Source organism: Carcharodon carcharias, chromosome 8, assembly GCF_017639515.1.
Source record: "Carcharodon carcharias isolate sCarCar2 chromosome 8, sCarCar2.pri, whole genome shotgun sequence".
Classification (NCBI taxonomy): domain Eukaryota; kingdom Metazoa; phylum Chordata; class Chondrichthyes; order Lamniformes; family Lamnidae; genus Carcharodon; species Carcharodon carcharias.
The window spans coordinates 150,542,149-150,568,375 of record NC_054474.1 but is presented as its reverse complement, the minus strand read 5'-3'; the positions used below and the strand labels follow the sequence as shown (position 1 = coordinate 150,568,375).

Sequence of the window (26,227 nt, the reverse complement as noted above, 5' to 3'; positions counted from 1 at the left end):
TACAATATTGTCAGGTTCTGTTTATACAGTAAATCCCATTCTAACTGATTTCATGGTATTTTCAGTGTTTTAACATAGTGTGACCAAAACTTGTAAACACAGAAAATGAATTTTGTACACTGGAAGTGAGCGCATAGACAAAGTTTTTAAATACGATATAAAAATAATTTTCCTTCTGGCAGTCGCATTACAGATCTGCTGGATCAAACTCATCATGTGGAGGACAAGGCTCGGGGAGAGATGGAGTCAATGATGAACAAGCTGCAGAAGATGTCCTCTGAAAGCACTTGCATCAAAATGGAGAATGAGACAATGAAGGTACTGCATTCCTTTGCTCAAAACTCTCGTAGGTACTTTCCAATAGAATGTTTTAGCAAAGCCACTGACTTTGCCAAAATGATTAATTTTCCAATCATGGAATTAGGGATGACTTATTTTCTAATTGCTCACGTAGCCTCAATCTTATAGAAGTTGCTTTGCAGATTCCTATTGTTACCTATGTTTGTCGTGGCATTCACAGCCAAGGCAATACAAGGTTTATTCCTTTATCCATGCTGAATGATTAAATTTGGCTGGGGTGGCAGGAGAGGTCCAGCAGTGGGGCTTTATTGGCTGGCAAGGGAAGGGATCCAGATTTTAATGAGGATTCAGTAACTTTAATACTATTTTCATTTTTCTGACTTTATATTTGCTGATAACCCAGAAACACTTTCAGTGACCATCTATTAATGGTGATGGACATTTGTTAATTTTTGCTAAACTTTGTAGCCTGATAGGAATTGTTATATTGCTATTTATAAGGAAAATATTTCTAGTGATCAGGAACTGCTACACTCCTGCAAACAGGATGGAGTCTGTTGCATTTAAAATTGTTGAATATAGTTTTTGTGGGAAGAACTAGTTTAGATTTAATTTTCAAAACTTTGCATATGATGGATGCTAATTTAGTCCATATTTAATTTAGTTGAGGGTGGTGTAGTGGTCATGTTACAGGACTGGTAATCCAGAGACCTGGACTGATAGAAGATGGTCATGGCTGTTGGAAGCCAATCATCATAGCCCAGAACATTGCTTCAGGAGTCCCTCAAGGCAGTGTCCTAGGCCCAACCATTTTCAGCTATTTCATCAATGTCTTTCCCACCAACCTAAAATCCCAAGTGAGGACATTTGCTGGCGATTGCACGCTGTTCAGTACCATTCAGAATCCTCAGATACTGAGGCAGCCTGTGCCTGCATTGAGCAAGCCCTGGACAACATTCTGGCTTGGTCTGATGTGTGGCAATGGTACTTGATGCTGGGCAAATGTGAAATTGTCCATTTTGGTAGGAAGAACAAAAAAGAAACATTATCTAAATGGTGAGAAATTGCAGAGCTTTGAGATTCAGAGGGATCCGGATGTCCTAGTGCATGAATCACAAAAGGCTAGTCTGCAGGTACAGCAAGTAATTATCCTAAGGGGAATTGAATACAAAAGTAGGGAGGATATGCTTCAGTTCTACAGGGCACTGGTGAGACCACATCAGGAGTACTGTGTACACATTGGTCTCCTTATTTAAGGAGGATGTAAATGTGTTAGAAGTAGTTCATGGTTTACTAAGCTAATACCAGGAATGGGCAGGTTGTCTTATGAGGAAAGGTTGGACAGGTTAGGCTTGTATCACTGAAGTTTAGAAGAGTAAGAGGCAACTTGACTGAAACCTTTAATATCCTGAAGGGTCTTGACAGAGTGGATGTAAGCACTCTGGATGTTTCCTCTTGTGGAAGAGTCTAGAACTAGGGGTCACTTTAAAAATAAGGTGGGGAGAGTGTGGTGGTGGTATTATTGACCAGCCATATAAATACCATGGCTACATGAGGAGGTCAGAGGCTGGGAATTTTGCAGAGAGTAACTCTGCCCCCCATCACACACAATCCCCCCCACCTCCTGTTTCCTGGAAGCCTGTCCACCATCTACAAGACATAAGTCAGGAGTGTTGGAATATTCTCCACTTGCCTGGATGAGTGCAGCTCCAACAACACTCAAGCTTGACACCATCCAGGACAAAGCCCACATGATCACTCCATCCACAATCTTAAACATACACTCCCTCCACCACTGCACAGTGGCAGCAATGATGCAACTCAGCAAGGCTCCTTCGATCCCACCTTTGAAACCTGTGACCTTGACCCACCTAGAAAGACGAGGGAAGCAGACACGTGGGAATACCTCTTCCAGCAAGTTCCCCTCCAAGTCACACACCATCCTGACTTAGAACTATATCGCTGCCACTCCCTCACTGTTGCTTGTTCAAAACCCTGGAATTCCCTCTCTAAAAGCACCGTGGGTGTACCTACACCACATGGACTGCAGTGGTTCAAGATGGTGGCTCACCGTGACTTTCTTGAGGGCAATTAGCAATGGGCAATGAATGCTGCTCTTGCAGCAATGCTCTCATCCTGTGATCGAATTTTTTTAAAAATTGAGAATGAGAGTTCAAATCCCAGTGTGGCAGTTCGAGAATTTGAATTCCGTTTATACAAAGAAAAATCTGCAAATAAACAACTGGGATCAGTGAAAGTGACCATGAAGTTTGTTGGATTGTTGTAAAAACTCAAATGTCACTTAAGAAAGGAAACCTACTGTACTGGTTATGTGACTTCAGCCCCATACCACTCTGAAGTGGTGCAGTATACCACTCAGTTGTATCTTCTCAATGGGCAATAAACAGTGACCTTGTCAGTGATATCCACATCCTGAGAATGGAAAGGATTTTGGAATTTATGTTTAGGTGTTTTTAAAATGGCGAATTTGTTCAAAATGTCACAAGCTGCAGCCTCTGAGCTGGGGGAAATGTGAAATGTTAATCAGTCTGCCATTGAAGAGGCTTGCACAAACCCGGGATGGGGAGAACAGGGGTAATATTAAGTGCTTTGTTAACTTATCTTGAATAGCCTAACAAATACCTACAATGCATCAGTTGAAGTGGGGATGACTGTATTTGTATGAGCCTCGCAAGAGGGAAGGGATGATTGACAGGCATGCTTGTGAATCTGAGTGGGGAGGGCATGTGAGACACTTCCTTACTCCACTTTCTATGAATACAAAAAGAGAAAGGGAAAGAGCGCAAGACAGTCATTTGTACTCAAGTCAGGTTTTAAATGAAAGATTGCAAAGAACGGGCCTTGATCTGGAGACAGAAGTTCAGCTTTTTGCTGTTGGCTACAATGAACTGTAATGCCACAAAAAATTAGCCCGTGAAAGGGACAATGTATATAATTTGTTTGTCTCATTTGCTGATGATAGAGAAGCTATTTGAATTAAGGTTTAATCTGATTATTACTGCTATCTGTACATTTACTTGTGGGCTGTAAAATAAAACAACTTAATGATTCATATCTGACCTTGCCTCTCAAATGTTTTCAATTCACCTACTGAAAGATTAGCAATTAACATTTGGCAAATAATCAGATTACAGAAGGATTCTGTAGAATGATTAGATGTTGGGCAGTATGGACACAAGATACTCTAAGCACGTGGCAGAGTGATTAGCTTCATTGTACCCAAGAGAATATTTTAAGGCAGACAGTTAGGACCAGGATGGGAGGAGTGTGCGTAGCACCACTACTCTGCAGGCCATACCATTAATTTAAAAGTTTAATTTTCTTACCAAAATAGCCAATTGTCTATTTCCCCTACTGGTGCCGAGTATAAAAGAGTCTTCAACCAAACTTCTTTCAATAAACTCAGAACAATTCTTTATTATAAAACAAAACTACGCTTAACAAGTTGCAAGCACTGGTTAACGCAGAATTGTAATTGGGAAGTCTAACTATCTGTCTCTTCCTAAAGAATTTCCCCAGCACACATGCAGACAAAGGACAAACAGGTAGTCTCTCTACAGAGTTGGGTTTTAGAGTATGGGTGTTATAAAATAAAGGATAACGTTTCCAGGGTCTTGATGCTGTCAACCTGGAGTTACTTTGTGTGAAGTTGGGCTGCTGGTCCCAATGGACATCTGGAAGTTCTTTCCAACTGGTCTCAGTTTTGCAGGTCCAAATGCAGATCAGTTACACTCAGATGAGGGTTTTCTGGCTACAGGCTGATAGCCCCACACAATTTTGGGCAAGGGAGAGAGAGAGCCAGTTAGGGTAGCCTTCCTACCTCAGTTTGTTCCCCAACAAGACTGCCTTCAAAACCAGCAGGTTCAAAACTTCCATTTTTTTTATGTGATTTCCAGCAAGTTACTAGCCTTTGCTTTTTTCAGTTTTTTCCCCATCAATTAAAGAATTTGCAGTTCAAAACAAACAACCAGCTCTTCCTCCAGTACGATAAAGATCAGGCGATTTCTTGGAAGAGGTCTGTTTGTTGACAGTTCCAAGGTGAACTTATGACCTTTTTTAAAAAAAAAAATCCCAGGTCAGCATCCACATGTATGGATAATGCTAAGTCCTTCCATTTTGTAAAAGAAAAATTCAATCTTGACAGATATGATTCCAACAAGTCTAATAGTTTGTAAGTGTCAAAGTAGCTGACAAGTTCAATATTTCTAACATTGTACCGGTTCAAACCCCAGACTGAGTGCATTTTCTTTTCTAAACATAATTAGGCGAATATGTCAGCTGTGGAGGAGAAGCTGACGTTTGCTCAGTCTGAGATGCAGCAGCTAAAAGTCTCTATCAAACGCTATGAAGGGCTGGTGGATAGTTACAAATCTCAGGTAATCCGCTATGGGGACTTCATAACATGCATCTCAGTATGTGTCTGACTAAAATGTTCAAATACAAATGTTCTTTGTCTAATTTTGATCTGTGATCCTACCACTGGCAGTTGGGTGGTAGTGTTACCATTGATTTTATTTTGCTGCATTGTGTTTGGGAAACCATTTCTTTTTGGGAATGAGGGTAGCAGTTGCAAGTCTGGGTAGGAAAACCTTTGTGTAACATGAAGGAATGATGAAAGTAAAAAGTAACTGACTAAAGGCAGAAATAAAAATAACCAGTGAGGAGGGAGGACATTGAAGGCAGACCAGAACTTTGTTTCACTGTAAGTGAGGAAATAATTGTAAAACCCTATTTTGGAGAAAATCTTGAGAAACGTTGCGCTGACTTAAAATGCCATTTTAATAAACAAAATGCTTGGTATGCATCCAGTTGATGAAGACACGAATGGAGGCAGATGAGTGCAGTGTGAAACTGGAGAAGGCAGAGAAGGAAAACAAGCTACTGAAAGATGATGTGAATAAGGAAATTGAGCAGGTAAATATTGCAGTAGTGGAACATTTAGTTTCCTAAGGCAAGAGTTTTTTTTATTTGGGGATAGTGGAATCATGTCTGTCCTTTGGATGGAGACGAAAAGGAAAACAGTGAATGCTGTAAATACTACAGATCTGTTAGCATCTGAAACAATGTGCTGGAGATTTGGGTAAGGCGTTTTATCAGTTCTGTTTTGCTACAGTGAGACTGGGGAAAAATGTTTTGGGAAGGGTGAGCAGTCATGCACGACATGATTTGAGATAAGGAAAGGTCTAACAGCACTATGGGTGTACCTACACACAAGCTACAGCAATTTAGGATTCGGCAATAAATGCTGGTCTTGCTAATGTTGCCTAATCCCATGAACGAATAAAAAAAAACACACCATTAACAAATGAGGAAGAAGAAAATTAACAGTTACAAGGGGTGGAATTTAATGGCCCCTCCCACCAGTGGGATTTTCCGGTCCCGCCGAAACCGATGGACTTTTAACGGTTCGCGACATTTTCTGGCCCTGCCCCCACTGCGACAGACCTGTAAAATACCACCCAAAGTTTATTTTGTAGATGCTGTTTGTTCTTCCCCTTAGCTCCACCAAAATGTCATTGCACATGGAGTTGAGACCATATCATCTTCATGTGAAGTGGGTTTAGAGAGTGAAACATTAGATCAAGATTCTGCAGCACCTCTGCTGAGGAGATGGTACAAGTACAGCTTGACAAGCTCACGCAGGCAATTTCCATTATAAATGTGGTCTTAGGAATTAATAATATCAAAATTAACACATAGCCAACTTTTATTAGTTTTTTTTATGTTGAAGCTTTGGTATGTTTTGGATCTTTGATTATAGCAGATTTAATTATATAAAATAATTATTTTTGTAGCGTCTTTGTATTTAAATAATCTTTCAGATGCTGACTTCACTGTATATTTCCAGCATTTTCTGGTGAGTTGCTTTTTAAATTTCATTCAAGATGTGTGAATTGTAGCTTAAGCACACATTATCTATGACCTCCAGTGCTTTGGATTTGTTTTCCATGTTCCCTTTGGCAAAATTCCTGGCCTCTGTGAAGAGCCTTAGTCCCAAATAGGCAGATAATTTGAGCCACAGAGGGCTAAGCGAATCACTCGGTTGTATTACTACTTACTCGAGGGCAATTGGTGACAGGCAATAACTGCTGGCCTTGCCAGCGATACCCACACCCTGTGAATGCATTAAAGAAAAAGGATAAACTAGTTCATTGGGGAATAGAAGGAAGTATTTGATCAAATTTATAAAGTGTTTAAACACTATAATTATTCCAAAAAGGGTGGGCTCGGTTCTGGACTTCATTTTAGGAAATGAAGCTGGGCACTTGGAAGGAGTGGCAGTGGGGTGGGCATTTTGGTGGTAGTGATCATAATTCAGCTAGTTTTAACATTTTGGAAAAGGACAAAGGCAGAACAGGAGTTCAAGTTCTAAATTGGGGTAAGGCCAATTTTACTAAGCTGAGAAGTGATTAGCAAAAGTAGACTGGGAACAGCTACTTGAAGGTAAATCAATATCAGAGCAGTGGGAGGTATTCAGAGGGGAGATTCAAGGAGTTTGGAGTAAACATGTTCCCACAAAGGAAAAAGGGTAGGATGGCCAAACATAGAGCCCCTGGACGTTAAAGAGCCTACAGGGCGAGATAAGGCAGTAAAGGAAAGCTCATGTTAGACACCTTGAACTCAACATCACAGAAAGTTGAACGAGTATAGAAAATGGAGGGGTGAAATCAAAAAGGAAACTAAGAAAGCAAAGAGAGGTAATGAAAGAATATTGGCATGCAAAATCAAGGTGAACCCAAAAATGTCTTATGTATTGACATTAATAATGGGATAACTAAGGAAAGAGTAGGGCCCAAAAAAATACCAAAAAGGTAACTGATGTGGGTATGGTTTTTGATGTATACTTTGCATTTGTCTTCACAAAAAAGGGGGACGATGCAGATATTGTAGTTGAGGAGGAGTGTGACTTATTGGATGTGATAACATAGGGAGAGGCGTAGTATTAAGGCGATTTGCATCCTTGAAAGAGAGGCAGTATTAAGGCGATTAGCATCCTTGAAAGTGGATAAACCACCAGGGCCAGGTGAAATGTACTCCAGGCTGCTAAAAGAATCCAGGGAGGAAATAATGGAACGTCTGACCACCATTTTCCAATCCTCACTAGATACAGGTGTGGTGCTGAAGGATTGAAGGTCTGCTAACATTGTATCTTTGTTTTAAAAGGGAGCAAGGAATGGACTGGATCATTATAGGGCAATCAGTCTGACCTCGGTAGTGGGAAAATTATTGGAAACAATTCTGAGACAGGACGAACTGAACTTAGAAAGGCACTGATTAATCAAGAATAGCATGGATTTGTTAAGGGAAGGTCATGTCTGACTAACTTGATAGAATTTTTTGAGGAAGTAATAAGGAGGATTGCTGAGGGCAGTGCAGTTGATCTAGTCTACATGGAATTTAGCAAGGCTTTTGACAGTGTCCCACATGGCAGACCGGTTAATAAAAATAAAAGCCCATGGGATCCAGGGGAATGTAGCAAGCTGGATAAAAAATTGCCTCAGTGGCAGGAAACAAAGGATAATTGTTGACGGGTGTTTTTCAGACTGGAAGGCTGTTTCCTGTGGTTCTGCAGGGCTCAGTACTAGGTCCCTGTTTTTTGTGATAATATATTAATGTTTTGGATTTAAATGTAGGGGACATGATCAATAAGTTTTTCAGACGACACAAAAATTGGCCTTGTGGTTGATGGTGAGGAGGATAGCTGTAGACTGCAGGAAGCTATCAGTGGACTGGTCAGGTGGGCAGAAAAGTGGCAAATAGAATTCAATGCAGAGAAGTGTGAGGTGGTGGGGAGGTCAAACAAGGCAAAGGATTACACAATAAATGGGAAGATACTACGAATTGTAGAGGAAGAGAGAAATGTCCACTGAAAGTAGCAGCTCAGGTCAATAAAGTGGTTAAGAAGGCATATGGAATCCTTTCCTTTATTAGCCAAGGCATATAATATCAGAGCATGTAGGTTATACTGGAACTGTATAAATCATTAATTAGGCCACAACTTGAGTACTGTGTGCAATTCTGGTCACTTCGTTACAGAAAGGATGTGAGTGCACTAAAGAGGTTAGAGGAGGTTTATGAGAATGCTGCCAGGATTGGAAAATTGTAGTTATGAGGAAAGATTGTATAGGCTGGGATTGTTTTCCTTGGAACAGAATAAACTGAGGGGAAATTTGAGATGTACAAAATTGTGGGGGGCCTGGATAGAGTGGATGGGAAGGTCCTGTTTACCTTGGCAGAGAGGTCAGTGACTGGGGGCACAGGTTTAAAGTGATTGGTAGAAGAATTAGAGGGGAGATGAGGAAACATTTAATTTCACCCAGAATGTTGGGTGTCTGGAACTCGCTGCCTGAAAGGGTGGTAGAGGCAGAAAACCTAATCTCATTTAAAAGGTGCCTGGATATGCACCTGAAATGGTGTAACCTGCAGAGCTACGGACCAAATACTAGAAAATTGGACTAGGCTGAGTGGCTCATTTTTTTTAGCTGATGCAGACACAGTGAGCCAAGTGTCCTCCTTCTGTGCCATAAACTTACTATGATTATATAGGTTTACACTGGTGAATATATTTTTGATGGACACCTTGACACCTTTGTGTTCATGCTGTAGGTGCGGAGACAGATGCAGAAAAAGTTGACTGATTTGGAGCCTGTTCCTGAGTTGTTGAAGTTAACTGAGCATAAACTACAGGACTGTCAACAGCAGCTCATCATATATGAGAGGAAAAATGTAGATCAGTCAGCAATCATATGTGATCTCAAGATCGAGGTAGTTTTAAACTTCTGTCCATTTGAGCTTATTTTAGCTGTTAACCTAACTCAATTGGGGGTCCAATCTGGTTTAAAAGTTTGTAGGTTTGAGTCACATTCCAATGCTTCAGTATGTAATTTAGTCTTGCGTTTAATTGTAGTGCTGAAGGTGTACTACATTGTCTGAGGGGTCATCTTTCGGATATGTTAAATCGAAGACTGTCTCCCTGCTGCAGGTGTTCAAGTGAATGTTAAAAGATTCGGTGATAATATGAAAAGAGCAATTAAAAGCATTAAAGACATTCATTTAGTGCCATTATTATGGGATCTTGCTGTGTGCAAAATGACTGCTTTTGTCTGTGTTCGCTTACATAAGCACTTTAAAGTCATTCATTTAATGTGAAGCAATGTGGGACAATTAAGAGACTCTAGTTCTTTTTAAACTTCACGCTGTGTAAATACAGGTGATAGTGTGCAAATCTAATAATGTATTTATATTTTTTATAACTTAATGCAAAACTCAGGCCTTGCACTGTAAGAGCATTGTTTGTAACAATGTGATAGGTCCCCTTTGTAATTGAATATATTATTCTATCATCCAATATAGTTTTGTTAAAATATAAATTGGAAGCTTTCAGTGGGTCTACAAGCACTAATCTTCTAATAGTATACTCTTTAAAAGTTGTAAAGGTTTGGGCCAGCTTTTACTGTTTTTCCCAAATTTAACCTGAATTAGTTGTGAAGCCTTGCAGTCTTTAACAGGTAAATCATGTCTGTGCTGCTGGCTGCAAAGCTCATGCATCTCACTTTGCACCTACTTGCCTATATATCCTGGGGTGGGGTGAGGAGTGGGAAGGAACTGGAGGGATGGAAAGATAAAATTGGATCCTCTATGCTGCATTTACTTGTGGAATGCATTGATATTAAATTGGCATTTGTGCTTGTCAGCATGAAATGGTTGTGAAATTTTGTACGAAGATTCCTTGTTGAATTTAGTTATTTTGTCCATCCTATCTTCACAGATTGAGGAACAGAATAACAAGACAAGAGAGAAGTGCCAGTATCTGCAAGAAGAAAATCATAACCTGAAGCTAAAACTGGAGACTCTGGAAAGGTTGGTTTAGTTGTGTATAATTAAAGGATGACAGAGCTAACTGACAATGTTGTTTCTGTAATGGAGGAAGTGAGTTAAACCCAAACTTCTTATTCCTTTGCTGTTAGGATGCATTGTGTATCTTATTGTGTTTCATTTTTGGGGTTTCATTTCTCTGTCTCTTTTTTTTTCATCTGATTCACTTACGAGCCCTGGAAAGGGATTTCCCATACCAAGCCAGTTTCCCTTCCCCCCTGATGAACTAACCTAAAACTGCTGAAACTTCCCTAACCTTCCAAAGATAAACTTTGTATGGAATTCACTTGGGTTTGGTATTAGAACTGTTATGTTTTCTTACTTCTAAATTTTAAGAGGGGTAATGTAGCTGCCAGATTGTTGTATTTGAAATGACTCCCTTGTCTACTAAATCCTTTCCCTAACTTTTGCTTGCAGGTTTTAGGCCATTTTCTGTCAGACAGCTATGTGTTCATGCTGATTATGTTGCCTTCTCTTTAAGAAGAAACCTTCAGAACAAAGCAGCCCAGCAGTTCCCCAAATATAGATTAAACTTGAAAGGAAAACTTTGTACACAGAAGTGTACCCTAATCTGAATTTAAAGTCTTTTGATTAAGGATTTAAACACTCTTAATAAATTTTAAAATCTGATGTATATAGGTTATGTACCTAGTGAAGCTATGATACTTGGAAAATTTGTCATACTTGCACCCAGTTAGCTCAAAAATATTCATGAAATAATAACTGATCACAACTGCAGATTCCAAACAAAGTAAAATATTTTTTGAATCAAATAGTTTTAAAAAAGCAAAGCAGTTATACATGTCCTGAGGTCAATTAGACTATTTATATCAGTTTTGACAACATAGTATAGCACCAACAAGCAACAACTGTCTGGTGACAGATAAAAGCCCAGAATCTGCAAGGAAGTTAAGAACAAGGTCTTATGGAGAAGTGAATAATTTCAAATATGATCATCAGGACCCCTCTTAAGATTCACAACTAAGAATCCACACAGTTGCAATACCAGACCTAAGTGAGTTTCGTTAAAAGTCTGCCTTTGGAAAGCTAAGGAAGTTTCAGCAGTTTCTTTAAGGGATCAGGCCAGGTTACACACAGTTTAGCAGTGGAATAATCCAATTTAAATGTTGCATAGTAGCATTCTCCAGTTCTGATAAAACTGTATCTTTGGGAGATGTATTTCAAAGTCACTTAAATTCTGAACTTGCTTTTGTATTTGGCAGAATCTATTATACTCTAGCTACAAACTCTTGAGGGCTGCAAAAGCATTTTCTCACTAAAATAAGTCACCTTATGTCAAATATTTTGAAGTGATTCGCAAGGAGTGTCCAGGGCTTGTCACAAGGTAGGCAAATGTGGCAGCCATTTGCACACAGCAATGCCCTGCAAACAATGCTGAGATGAATGATCAGGCAACCTGTTTCTGGTGGTGTTGGTTGAAGGAGGAATGTTGGCCAAGACACTGGGAGAACTCCCTTTTCATCTTTGAATAGTGCTATAGGATTGTTAATATTCTCCTAAACCACCAGAACAAGCAGATGGGCATTAGTTCAATATTTTGTCCAATGGACAGCAGTGCCTCAGTACTGCATTGCAATATTGGCCCGGATAAAGTGCTCAAGCCCTGGAATTTGAATGGATTAACCAAAATTGAATTGTGTTGTTCAGAACATTAGTAATTCAGACATGATAGAATACCTGAAGGATTTTAGAAGCAATGAGGATATTGGACACTGAAGGAAATGTTGATCATTATTCATAGGAAGCTGGAAGATTTAGACACCCAGAACCGGGAGTTGGCTCAGGTGGTGACAAAGCGGGAGGAGACCATTCACCATAACCAACAGCGATTAGAAGACAAATCCCGTGAGTGCACCAGCCTGGCTAGACAGCTGGATGCCGCCACTGATGATGCCAGACGCCAGGTCAGTTCACTGAGATTTGACTAAATGTAAAACAGGAGGAGGCCATTCTGACCCTTGAGCCATTCCACCATTCACTTGGATTGTGGCTGATCCAGATCTTGACTCCACATACCCTCCTTGGTTCTATAATTCTTAATACCCTTGCCTAACAAAAATTACCAATCTCCAGTTTGAAATTTTCAATTGACACAGCCTTTTTTAAACTTGGACATAAACTTAGATCTTCGGATTCATGGCTACACACTGCTACTGTGAAGTCATTGCCTGCAACTTGTATTTGCTTAGTGCATTCATGATAAAGAAACAATGTGATGTTCTCAAAAGAATATGAATGTAGCCAAATGGCAGCTTTAAATGATCTGTGCTTAAATTTTACAAATAGAATTCCTTGTAAATTAATGGTTTTCTCAGCAAAAATGCTGTGATCTAGAATTTGTTGCCTGAAAGGGTGGGAAAGCAGGTCCAATATAAATTTTGAAAGGATATATTAATGCTTGAAGGGAAGAAAAGGCAGGAGAGAGGGACTAATGGATAGCTCTCTAAGGGCTAGAACAAACAAGGTGGTCCAAATGGCCTCCTGTGCTATATCACTTTTATTCACCAAGCAGATGGCCAGTTAACTGCTATTGTATCTGTTATGACTACCTTGTATGCATTAACAATGTATTACACTGGAGTTATTCTTTAAGGATTTTTAAACCTCTGGATCGCTGCCCTGCAGGCCACCCTCAATTCAACCACATTTGTCTCCTTCATCACAATGACCCATGAAAATTGCTGGTTGACAGTTCAACAAGTTTCAGTGATGCAAAATTGAGTGTATCCAACATGTTTGCTAAGGGTGTTCTGTTTTAACAGTGGAGCTCAGTATGCTTACAGAGGCTGGCTCCTGATGGTGTGAAAGCAGGAAAGCTTGACATTGAGATTGCTTTCCTGAAACATGACCCAGTAACAGTAAATGTGAACAGTGTGCACATGAAAGACTGAAAACTTTCAGGGTAGGAGCTGTGATCATAGAATTGTGAGACCATTCAGTCAATCATTTCCGTTCTTTATTATCTATTTTGTGCTACTGCTCTGCCCTTTTGCTATAGCCTGCAAATTATTTCTTTTCAAGTATCTTTCCAACTCCCCTTTAAGTTACTATTGAATGTGCTTTCTTCACCTTTTCATCTAATGCATTCCAGATCGTAACAACTTACTATGTTAAAATTTCTTCTCATTTCCTTCCTTGCTTCTGGATTTTTGCCAATTATCTTTTAATCTGTGCTCGCTGGTTACTGATCTTGCTCCTGCAGTAGAAGCTGTTAATACAGGTCAGATTGTCAATAAAAAATTGTTGAATATGTAATCAAATATATTTATTTGACTAGGTGGACCAAACCAGGGAGAGAGCTCTGTCAAAGGAGCGAACCACACAGAGCAAAATAATGGACCTTGAAACACAAATGAGCAGAACAAAAACAGAACTGACTCAACTACGACGAAGCAAAGAAGATGTGAGTCACTGGTTACAAAATATGCATTTTTAAAAATTTTAAGTATATTTTTGAATCTGTTCTATAGAACAAAGGATCAGTGAAGGGCAATAAGACTGATCCCTTGGTTTTAGTTGTAAAGAAGAGGTTATTAAAAACTCCAACCCTTTAGCCTGGATATTCGTGAATGAGGGGAGTTTTATGGAGGTATGCATGATGCCAAATGGAATAGAAAGGGTTAATCCTGAGCACAGCTAAAAATCAAAGGCAGCTTCAGGAAGCACTTTATATGGATTAATACCTGACATGGCCATCTGGATAGGGCAGCATCGACAAAAGTTCTGGAGTCACTCAAGGCAATTACTTATCACATATTTATAAAGTAAGTGGAAACCGAGAGGTTCAAGTCCTTCAATAGCATTATCCAGTATTCCAACCATGGATCAAAATATTTTTCTTATTTTCCTCCTCCTCTGGGTTCTATATGGCTAACGGTGTTTAATCATCTTGTGGCTATAGGGCTCACAGCTGTGTGCTGTGGATTCTCGTGGGCTGAATTTAAAGGTTAAATCCACTTTTCCATTCATCTCCAGCTGTTGATACTAACATATCTTGGTGATCTGATTTACAATTTATACACAAGTAGCAACATTTAAGAACAACCCATTCCAAATCTCCAGGTCAACTAAATTTTAAGAGGCCAAACTATTGAATGAGTAATATAAATATAAATAGAACTGACATGTCTGGGTTTAAGGGCCAAATTTCCTGGACTCGGGTATATGGCCTCAGGGTTATAGCTTTGACTCTGTCGTCTTCAGTAGTGTTTCACAAACGGAGCAGACCTGGTAGCTTTTCCAGGTGACTTCTCTACATGTTTAAAGAGATAATTCTAACAGTGAGCCACCACAGCCCCCACCCAACCTTTGTACACTTTGCAAGCATACAGCTGTCTGTATAAAGAGCAGGAGTTTCCTTGCCAGGGGACATCAAGGAATTATACCACACTGTAATTCCAGTTGTCATCAGCCAGTACTGAATGAATCAGGGATTGAACCTGTGGATGTGGGGCTGGGGGGAGAAGGGGGTCTCCTCTTAAAGATTGAGTTAACTTAGCTATAGCATGCCTACTCAGCAACTCTACTTTTCAACATCTGCATTTGTAATTAAATCCAGGCATTAGTGGAGCCCTACTTGATCGAAGTGCGAGTCTGATATAGTGCTATAAACACTCTGGCTGATTTGTTTTGTGACCCATGTTCCCATCCAGCAAAGTTCTAAGGTGGCAATGGCGTTTCAAAATTACCTTTGAATTATACATTAAACATGTGGCAGGAACTCTTCCCATGGCTCAACAAATTTATCCAGTGACTAGCCCACCTTTACAGGGATGAGAAATTTCTGCCAATTGGCAGATTTCCAACATTGGCATCTTGGAAATCTGCCAATTTAAATGTATGTTCCAATCTTTGGGGCTGGTATGGGACTTTAAAAATAAACCCAACTCTGTCAGCCTCCAATAAAAGATTCTGTATCTGGAGGAGCAGCAAAAGTGGGAGAGGGGGAATCCATGATTGGAGGATCCAGAAGAGCAGCTGCATCTCTCCCATCTTTGCTGCACCTCCAATCACAACACTGGCAAGTCCCAGGAGACTTAGAAACATTGGAGTTAGGAGCAGGAGTATGCTATTCAGCCCTTCGAGCCTGCTCCGCCATTCATTATGATCATGGCTTGTCCCTACTGCTAGGCCATTCATGGCAGTGGCTGAAGCGAGGACTTTGCCATCTCCTTTTGGTCTCCCCGCTCCTTGGAAACATTATCCCTGTTGTGTGCAGCTTTAGCAACGCCTGGTACCAGCTGCTCACTCTCACAGTTGGTGGCCATGGCAAAGCACTCATCCTGGTGTAGAGGACCACCAGGCACTCGTCCTTAGAGTGGGTCCTTTTGTTATTGTTGAAGCAACTCTCCATGTGGATCAAGTGCTTAGCAATGTTTGCATTGTGCCTTCATTTGAACTAGCACTTTGAACTATTAGTTATTGAGTAAATTAACTTTTGTCATTATTCTTATGAATGCTTAGATTTCAACTTCTTCTCTGTTCTGTTAATACTATTTAAACCACTTTTATGGTTTGCCAGCCATTGGGAGTTGGCAGCAGGAGCACAATAAAAGTGGCTTCAAAATTTGAATCTTTAGACATGCTGCACCTAGTTTCAAGTGAAGTTTAATATCTTCTTTTGTCAATATTCCTTGTGCCTTGTCCATCACGTTGCTGGTCAACGATTGTGTGGATTTGTTTCATAGAATCATTCTGGAGAGAATTGCAGTCCTTATTTGCAAATGCAGCATGCTTTGCCTTTTTGTTACCAAAGTAACTTCCCATTTCTGTGTGTGTTTGTGCACATGTATGCTTCTTTGTTAATGCAAGGTTATTTAACCTCTATCTAGTCAGATCTCCATCTTTCATCTCCACGGAGGAGTAGGATATAATTTTCCTTTGTCAACAAAATATTTTTAGTTGAGAAAAACCTCTTTGTCCAGCCAACAAAAATAATGAATAGAAATTTTATCCTAGCAAACCAGTGTGTGCTATTTGATAGGCAAATCTGCATTCCGAAAGTTATCTGAATTCTTTGAAGACATGACTTTAATTTTAAGGAGGGGGTTGAATTTAAGGAGTGGTTACTGCATCTAACAGGAGTACTGTTTGTGTGATTGCATTGTATCTTCACAGTAGTCGTTTTTTATCCCTCTATCTTTTCCTTCTTCTCTTTCTTCCCCCCGCCAAAAAAAATTAACTTTCTAAATGTGGATTAAACTGTTTTTCAAACTTCTCATGACTAAGATAATTGGATCTTTTGTGAGGTGTTAACTGCTCATCTCACAGTACTTTTACAATTCCACCCATTTGAAGTGGCCTAGAAGCATTTGCATTTCGCCACCTATGATAAAGTGCAGTAATTTTCCAGCTCCTCTCACTGCAGTGACTTTGCTGCTTTGTGTCATAATGTGTACATGGTTCCTTGTCACAAAAATATTTCAGACCTTTTAGTCTTTGGCCACACTCATCCCTGATTTCCTTCAGGTGAGATAAAAGGGTGGGGTGTTGGGAGGAGAGTGGGTGACTTAACACAGTCTGGCACGACTGCAATGCTATTCATAGCTAAATGTATGATGAAGGATTTACCTTACTGACTGCTGAAAGTGTAATTATGTCAACTCCAATTTGTGCAAAATTGCTTCTTAGGCTGAGAGGCGTTTCCAGAGCCGCTTACAAGACCTGAAGGATCGTCTGGAACAGTCGGAATGCACCAACCGTAGCATGCAGAACTATGTCCAGTTCCTCAAATCTTCGTACGCAAATGTATTTGGCGATACTGCATTAACAAGCTCTCCAGTCCAATCTAGATCACCTCTCTGAGGATCTCTGGCAGTGTCAAAAACTTAACTCTCTGACTTTTATTCCTGTTTCATTTTTTTAGGGGTCTGGACCTATAAACGATCTTAAAAAGGACACCATGTGAAACATATTCTTATGAACTGGTTAATATTATATACAGTTTGCAGACTGCAAGAGCAGTAATCACTCCAGCCTCAAGTACAACTCACCCTAAGTTAATAAACTTGTGAAATAGATCCTAAGAACTATTTAATCATAGGCTTCCAGCACATTTGGAATTCGTATGTGAATTATTCAGGACTGTCTTGAGTTTCAGATCAATGTATTTAGAATTGAAAATGCCCTAGTACTTATTAGAATTGTGACTTGTTCATTGACTGGTAAATTAAGTGACATGGCACACATACTGTGGGTAACAGCATCCACTTGTCTTGTATGTAATCTTTCAAACCTATACGTTTTGATTTGCAGCAAACTTGCACATGGGAGTACTGTTGTGATTTATTGTTCACGTCTTTTTTTCCACTAATCCAGTGAGCCTGTTGGCAGCTCTACCGAACTTAATATCAGGCTGAGGGAAGAACAAGAGTGTTAGATTGGAACAGGAGAGATTGTTGTTTCTCAGTCATTCCTTGGTGTGCCACGAATCAGTACCTCACTCTTTAATTTGCATTTTTTGCAATCTGTCAATCTCTTTCTCTCCTCTCCCCTGCTCCCTTTTCCATTTTGTCCGCTTACCCTCCTCTTTTCCAATTTATGCCTGCTTGCTATCATCTACATAATTGCATGCCCTCTTACATGCTGCACTGGAAGATGCAATTTCTGTTAAATTGAGCAGACAGCAGTTCCCTAGAAATTGCCTGCATCTATTCCTCAAAAGAGTGCTCATTTATGGTTTTTCAACAAACTAACGAAGGTCCATTGATACTTTTCCAATTGCAACTTTTAAAATGTCCCTAAAATAAATTAATTTGCAAAATTATTAATGAGATAAATGAGAATACAAGTCTCACTCTTGGTTATAGGTAAGCATTTTTAATAAAAATTATCGGCGAGTCATCTGTTCATAGAGAACAGAACCAGGAAAATTTTGTTAGTTTCAGTTAATCCAATGCATGTTTTATTACTTTTCTGGTCAACTGCTTAAATTAAAACAATTATTCTGAAGCCCCTCCCATTCAATCAATTTGTACATGTTTTAATTTTTTTTAAACTTTTTAAAATTTATGTAAACCAAGAGCTGAGTTTTAGTGTGCAAAAAGTCCATGTTCCAATTGGCCTTGGAGTAGTTGATGCAGATGTAATCTATCCCTCAGTGCTTACATACCTCATTTTGATAAAGACAGAAGAAATCACCAAAAATATTAATGTAAATAACTTTACAAAATTCTGATGTTAACTGATTTTTGAAGCTCTTATTGTTTTGGATCTATTTGATAATTGATAAATACTGGATTGCATCAACAGTGCTGACTGCAGTCTCTCCCTGTCTGTCTTACTGTGTCTTACACTTTCGCTCTGATAGTTGCTGTGACTCTCCTCTAATAGGGTGGCCTGGGACTTGGTATTGTGCTAGGATGAGGTTCAGTGTGTCAAAGGGCCACCTCTGTCCAAATCTATTGTGTGATCTGTATGAGAACCACCCCATTAAAAGTGGAGCAGACTTTCCAAGCCAAAATCTGACATGTCCTCGAATAAAAGGCCCATTTGGTGAACAAAATTGTTTTCATTCAGCTGTGCAGAAATAGCACAAGAAACACTGTGGGTTTTTTAAGTCGTATTGCTGAGGAAACGGTAGATTTAAGTCTCAATTACACAGTGGATTTGAAATTAGTGAACTTTTTCCAGCTGTTAGGGAATTTGTTTGAAACACTGGTTGCTGTGTGATTCGTTTCTATAATCTACTTTAAAGTAATATTTCAGCTGGAATATTTAGAATATTAAATAGCACTTCTCCTGAATTTGAGATCAAAAATACTGTTTAATAAACCTTCCATGACACTAAATTGCATCTTATTTGCACTGAGGCGGATAACATGTAAGTTCTATTTTCATACACATGGACAACTTTGCAATATTAATTTTCAGATCTGTTAACATCAATGTAAACCATATTGGGCAGGGCTGTAATGAGCCATAGTATATCAACACATATCAACTCCAAGAAATCTCCTGCAGCAAGGAAGCCAGAGCAGTAAAAGGAAAGGAGTTAGGAACGGTACAACCCATTCATGAGCAGTTGAAGTTGAGGCATCAATACACTGAGCACTAAATCAGATTTCACTGTTCAAAAGTCAGCAGCCTTTTAAAAGCTTCCACCAGTAACACATCATCTGAGTGTATACTTCTACAGCACAAGTACCCTAGTCATTCTTAATTGCTACAGTCTGCAAACCTGTAACATGGCTTTATGTTCTTTGAGAATGTCATGAGTAATAACTTTCAAAGCCAGCAGATCTCCTGTGGCTTTGCTCTTAAACATCACAGCAGTGCTGCAGGTCCATCTGCAAATTTGGCCTTTTTCCTTTAAGGCCACTGTTCTTGTAGTAAACTCAGCATTTAGAACTGCTTGTAAAGTTCACATTTCTGAGCAGTGACTGGCTTTCTCTATATATCTTGTATGCATAGAGTTTCATGCCTTAAGGCCTCAGCATATCACGCAATCTATTCCCTAAGTGCAGTGGGGGAATGTAGTATGCTATGAGAAGGTAAACTGAATGACCACTTTCATCGGCACTTTTGTGTTTTTTAAGCAGACAAATATATTTTAATAGAACTAGTTTAATTGAGTGGGACTACAAATTAAATTTTACTTTTGAAAAGCTTTGGATTTAATTAACAATTCTCCATTTGAATACCATTTGACCCTCTACCCATTTTAAAATGTTTTTCCCATGGAGACATAAAAATTGTTTTTGTCATTCAAGTTCGATCTAGGTTGCCTTCTGTCATCCTGGTAGTCTTGTTATACAACAATAATGGAGTTGTTGACTCATTGCAGGAATCAATCGCTATCAATTAGTCTACAACAGACCCAGACATGAGATCACAAAAACACTGCTGGTGGAGAGCTTGGCAACCACAGATCCAAAGTCACCTGTTCCTCCCAGGCCACTCTACACTTGCCACGTCATTCTCTTCTCTTTCCCTTTAATCCCTCCTGTCACAAGCGTGTTCTCTGAAAGGCTGTGATCACCCAGGAATCTGCCCTTATGTCTTTAACTGACCAAAGGGCACAGGTCGGCTGCGTGTTGTTGCTTCCTAATACATGCATCTCTTATTTGGTGACGTAGTGTATAGTTGACCCAGCTAAGATTACAAGCTCTGCATATAGGAAATTACATGTAGACCCTCTAACCGAGTAACTTCCTATTCTGATGCATTGATGTGTTGATTTGCTGTGCTTCAGTGCTGCTCTGTAGTTTTGTGTACAAGAAACACCAACTACTCAAAACCCACAGACCATGTTAGCGTTTATTACACCAATTTCCCTATACTTAGTTATGGAATGTTAAACGCTTTCGTTCTTTGTTTGAAAAATGAGCTTGACTTTTTTCAAATTAAACACTGCAAATTTCAACTGCAACAGGAATTTAAGCAAGGTTTTGCTGGGATTGGGCTTCTCTACACCTTGAAGCGAAGACTTGAGAGTGCAGCTCTCCTGAGAGTAGATAGGTGACTACTTCTGTCTTTGCTGCCACTGCAAAGGGATTCAAGTGGCACGGATCAGTCTCCTAAGAAAACTGCTGTACTTGGAATTTATTATCCTTTATCTTAACATGCAGCATTAATAGTGAATGAAGCCCATTGAGGTACTGATCCAATTATCTTTCAACAGTGATAAAAACAAAAAAACTGCGGATGCTGGAAATCCAGAACAAAAACAGAATTACCTGGAAAAACTCAGCAGGTCTGGCAGCATCGGCGGAGAAAAAAAGAGTTGACGTTTCGAGTCCTCATGACCCTTCGACAGAACTTGAGAGACAGAACTCAAGTTCTGTCGAAGGGTCATGAGGACTCGAAATGTCAACTCTTTTCTCCGCCGATGCTGCCAGACCTGCTGAGTTTTTCCAGGTAATTCTGTTTTTATCTTTCAACAGTGTGTAGTTTGAAACCCGGAACACTCAATTACGAACTTAGTTATTTTTTCTGCTTTAATAGCACCTTTTGTGAATGTGCTTATAATGAAAATAATTTTTCCCTACTGGTGAAGGGTTAATGACCCCCTGTAAAATAAGATTTTACACAAGAATTACATGTTTTGGGTTTTTAATCTGGTTTAATTATCAACAGCCTTATGTAGCATGCATAAGTAAATTTTCATTTAAAAAAATGAAAGCCTATATATTTCTGTATTCATTATTCCGCCCAGAGTTTTGTGTTCCAAAAACAAGTAACAGGAAATCAGCTTCACACCACCCATCATTTCACTGGATGAAAGTCTGGGGGCAAGCGTCACCTCTACATGTTCATGAGGTTAAGCTTTGCACCAGCTGTGTTACGAAGAAGTAATATTTCTTTGTTTTAGGATGTTAAATTATTTCTTATAAAATAAGATACCACCTGTAAAGTGAGACATGTAGCTGAAGCCTTTCATCTTGCACTCATCAGGACAAACACAAGAGTGCCAAGTTTCTAACAATCATAACTATTTATACTGCAGGAGAAAAGGGGGGCTGATTGGTTGACTCTGGCTGAAGTGTTGCCATGAAGAAAGCAATGGGAAAGTAAAGCAACATGTTTCTCTTTTCAGCAATATTCAAGTTCTGTAGCGACTGTTTAAGATACCATCTGTTACAAAGGGTAAATGTCATTCACATTAGTTAGGTGTCCATATGCCTCCAACACAAAATAGTAAATTTTTAGCATTCTTTGCCAGGCTGTTAGGTAGAAAGGGCTTATTCCAAAGGGTTTTTAATGTTTAAGATAAATTGTCTGCAAGCTGGAGAGGACAGGTTTCCTCATGAGAGATTTTGCATAGAATTTACAAGTTAATTTGAAGTAATCTATCCTTTCCGTATTGTCAACAATTTTATATCCCTCTATAAGATCACCTTTCCAGTGTCTCCATTATAGGTTGCAAAACGTAAGTTTTTCTAGTTTTTTCCTCATAATTCAACCTCTTTACAAGGGATATGTATAACAGAATTTTACAGCACAGATGGTCCATTTGGCCCAATATCAGGCTCATGCCAATGTTTATGCTCCACATGAGCCTTCCTCTCACCTTACTTTGTCTCAATCTTATCAGCATATTGTAACATTTGGAAGGCTAACTGATTAATCCTTGTACACTTAGACTTTCTACAGTATGCTGAGTGGCTCTTTCAAATTGGAATTGTAGTATTATGCACACAGGTCTTGTGTGCATTTGACATTGACAACAGTTACAACTGTCTTTGCATTCAATCATGGAATAAACCTCAACTTTGGGGTCTTAACCATTTTTGGTCCCATGTACTCTGGTGCTTTGATTAAATATTTTATAAATCCCTTAAAATACAAAAACTACTTTTACGTTTTCAGTTGAAATATTGCTAGAAGTTGTAAATACATTTTACAATTATTTTGTATACTTTTTAATATTTGCAAATGTTTATATTATATGCAGTATATAATCTATCTGTTTTTTTTATTATAGTCATGTTAATAATAAATGGCCAATTTGTTTTTAAGTCAATAAATTTGTCAATTGGTATCTTTACAGGAAATTCTATTGAATCATAGAATGGGTGCAGTACAGGGAGGCCATTTGGCCCATGTCCATGCTAGTTCTCTGCATTAGCAACTCAGCTAGACCTACCCCCTTGCATTCTCACCCTCTAGCCCTGCCCTGCATTTTTTCCCTTCAGGTGCTTCTCCAATTCCTTTCTGAAAGCCGTAGTTGATTCTGCCATACTGTTGGGTAGTACATTGCAGCCCGTAGCCACTTGCTGTGTTTTTTTAAAAAAAAATTTTTCTTCATGTTGTTGTTCGCTCTTTTCTCATTCACCTTAAATCACTCTTTCTGGCACTTTCACAGTTCTTGGGCAGGGTAATGCCAGGCCGGTTTGGATCTTTGCTATGGATGTTGGAAGTTGGGTTTGTCTTCATGGTTCACTAGACGGCGAGTCCTTGATGTCAACTATGAGGAAGCAAACCACTTACTGACACAAAAGGCTGACCAAGAGTGGATTTAGTGGAGATCTTAATATTAAAAGAAGTTGTTATTGAGATGTGAGCTAGTTAGCTTGGGGCAATTAAGAGTCAACCACATAGTGTAAATTTTACATTTCATTGCAAATTATGGGAATTGAACTTATGACCTCTGGGTTGCTAGTCCAGTACGATGACTGCTACACTGTCATACCCTTGTGTCTTCACATTAATGGATGGGGAAGTAAATAACCAGGCTTTAAAGAACCAACTTTAGTAGAATAGGAGTTAATTTTTCTCATTTGCACCCTTTTTCCTCTCCAACTCACCTCTGTCCAGCAGCCTCCATGCTAGGAGAATGGCCTAGTGCAGCTGTTGGTGATGCTGTACATTTCACTGAAAGAGGCACAGTTTGAGATAGATCAAGCAAATGACATGGGTTTCCCTCCCCCACCCTCAATCATTGATTGGCTTGCGATACCAGTAAAAAAAGTTTTTCTGCATGTCACATCTTTTGCCAATCACCTTAACTCTTTGCCCTCTTAACACTTCCCACATTCAAAAGCTTCCTTATAAAGCATCATTTCTTTCAGTATTGCCTTTGGCCATTTCCTGAACTTTTAAAAGTCATGCTTTGTGTCTGCTTCCATTGCCTGATGTGGACATTTTGCACCATCAACAGAACTTTTAAATAGGAATGTTGTTACTTTTGACAGAAAACAGATCAGGAATCTGTGCTTGATCTTAAAGTTGTGCAAACCCTGTAGCCCATATCCTAACCTCCTATTACTCCTGTTCTTTCTGAACTACCTTGGATCCAGGGCTGGAAAAGCCTTGATTTTAAAATTCTCATCCATGTCTTTGAATTCGTTCATGGCCTTGCCCCTCCCTATCCCTGTATTCTCTTCCAATCCTACAACTCTCAGATCTCTGTATTCTTCCAATTCTGGTCTCTTGGGCATCCCTGATTTTATACACTCCACTGTGGTCATACCTTCAGCTGCTTTGACCTGAAGCTCTACAATTCTTTGCCTCTTTTGCCACTTTTTAAAATGCTCCTTAAAATCTACCTCTTTGGTCAAGTTTTTGATCAACTGTTCTAATATCATATGTGGCTCAATGTGAAATCATGTATGATAATCACCTTTGTGAAACACCTTGGGATGTTTTACTACCTTAAAGATGTAGTTGCAGATTATCAAATGATGGTTACACTGCATTTGACAGTTTATTGTAATTCACCTTTTCATTAACTTGTCTTATTAAACATGGTTTGCATCTTCTGTCCAAATACAGACGTTTCCAGAATTTGACAGAAAGCTGCTTTTGTTTCTGGAAAATCTAAAATGCATTTTTTCAGATCAAACTACCTAAATCCCTTGCAGCTGTACATACAGATCTCAAGTCATCTCTTTCTTGCGTGCACATTTCTGGTTTTCAGTTACAAAATGCTCTTGGGATTTTAAAAAGTACAGCATCCTGCTTTATTCAAGTCGAAATACCGATTTAATGATGGTGATGTGATACAGGCTGTGTGTATATTGATCTCTCTTCCAACGCCCAACGTTGAAAATGACCCATTGAACCTTGTGCATGTTTGTGATGTCTCAAGGGATCATCTGTCTTTGAGTATAAACAGAAATTAATCTATTTAAGGACTCGTAGCATTTCTGAAATACACTCAAAACTTGCTCAGTTTTCAAACAAAACAACTTTCAGTCACCGGCTCAACATAATGAAACATCCTGATAAATGTGCAAACCAGACAGCAAGCAATGGCAGGAAAAAGGTTAGGGGAGATGGGCGAAGGCATGGTCAAAGGGGCAGGTTTTGAGGAGGTTTATTTTCAAAGAATTGAGAGAGTCAGTGAGATAAAGGGGTTTAGGAAGAGTTCAACTGAAGCAGTTGCTGTCAGACTCGGAGAGGGGAAAAGGAGGTGAAGTTCAAAAGTGGCCAGAGTGGGTAATGAAATACCAATTATTTCAAAGCTATCCAACATTCCCAAAGCCAATCGAGCAAGCTCCAGTAGACTGTAGTAACTATTATCTGAAGGTGTCAGGACTTGTCAAGACCTTTTTTTTAAAGTATATGGGATCCTCAGTTCCCTGAGCCTTTCCTGGTAGCTAAAAGCCTAGAGACTGGATATCATTCTAATCTCTTGTCCTTTAGATGCATCACCAGGGGCTCAATGTCCCCGAACATGAGATCATCAAAACTGAACACTTCACTCCAAATAAGCTGAGTATCATATTTCTACTTTATATTGAACTGTCCCAATACCCTATATCTATTCTGCAAAGTCATCAGACATAAGTCCATTTTGAGCTCCACACCATAGTGCCTCTGTATTCAATGATATTTGTTGGTTTACCAGCAAAGACTTTGCTCTGTTCTTGGCAAAACTTATCCTTCAAAATTTGGAACAGTAGATCCCGAAGAACGTGCCTGTATTTATAGGTGGGTCTCCCAAGTGTATTTCCAATATTTGCAGGGGCCCATATCAAAGGTTCCCCAGAAGTGTGTCAATATTAGCATAGGTTCACTGAGAGCTTCTTAGTAACTCCTTGTGGTTCCTGGCATTGTACCAGTATTTACCTGGGCATCCCAAGGCACTGTATCTTTATTTATCTTGGCTCCCTGGGATACATGGGATTGTGCCACAATTTGTCTGGGGACCTGAGTGTGCCAGTACTTGCCTGGAACATGCTAATGATTATGGTGGGGGTCCCCACACACAAGTTTTGAAAACTGCTGCAATGTATGACAGTCTACTGAGGGTTAAAGTACCTAATTTCCAAATCCCGCCTCTGACACTACATTGGTGACAGCTGTCCTTTAAAAAGGCGTGGTTTCCTCGAAATCCTTCATCTGACCCTTCTGTGTGACCTTCCCCAGTCTGGTGTGGCAAAGAACCCAACTGAGTAAATACGTGTGTGTGGTGCACAAAATCCAAGATGCAGCTCTTCTACACTCTGTCTGCGTTGATCCTCTCTGCAATCTCCTGTACAGCTGCACCACTCACTGACTGCACAGCAAAGGAAAGCAATGTATCCATGCTCAATTTGTTCGAGGTAAGTTGTTAAACTGATAC

At 39.5% G+C, this 26,227-nt stretch overlaps 1 protein-coding gene across 5 annotated transcripts in view; it reads left to right on the top strand.

The window, feature by feature from the left end:
• Window positions 1–26,227, top strand: part of odf2a (outer dense fiber of sperm tails 2a) — a 72,762-nt gene that overhangs the window by 29,784 nt on the left and 16,751 nt on the right. For 2 of the 5 annotated variants that reach the window (XM_041193473.1, XM_041193472.1), the window contains exons 13-19: window positions 183–318; window positions 4,587–4,697; window positions 5,131–5,235; window positions 8,929–9,087; window positions 10,091–10,182; window positions 11,960–12,122; window positions 13,496–13,621. In XM_041193473.1, the coding sequence (XP_041049407.1) occupies window positions 183–318; window positions 4,587–4,697; window positions 5,131–5,235; window positions 8,929–9,087; window positions 10,091–10,182; window positions 11,960–12,122; window positions 13,496–13,621 (892 nt within the window). Of the gene's footprint in view, window positions 1–182; window positions 319–4,586; window positions 4,698–5,130; window positions 5,236–8,928; window positions 9,088–10,090; window positions 10,183–11,959; window positions 12,123–13,495; window positions 13,622–16,848; window positions 20,894–26,227 lie in introns of those variants that run through there. The other 3 variants (XM_041193476.1, XM_041193475.1, XM_041193474.1) reach the window with 3 other exon arrangements.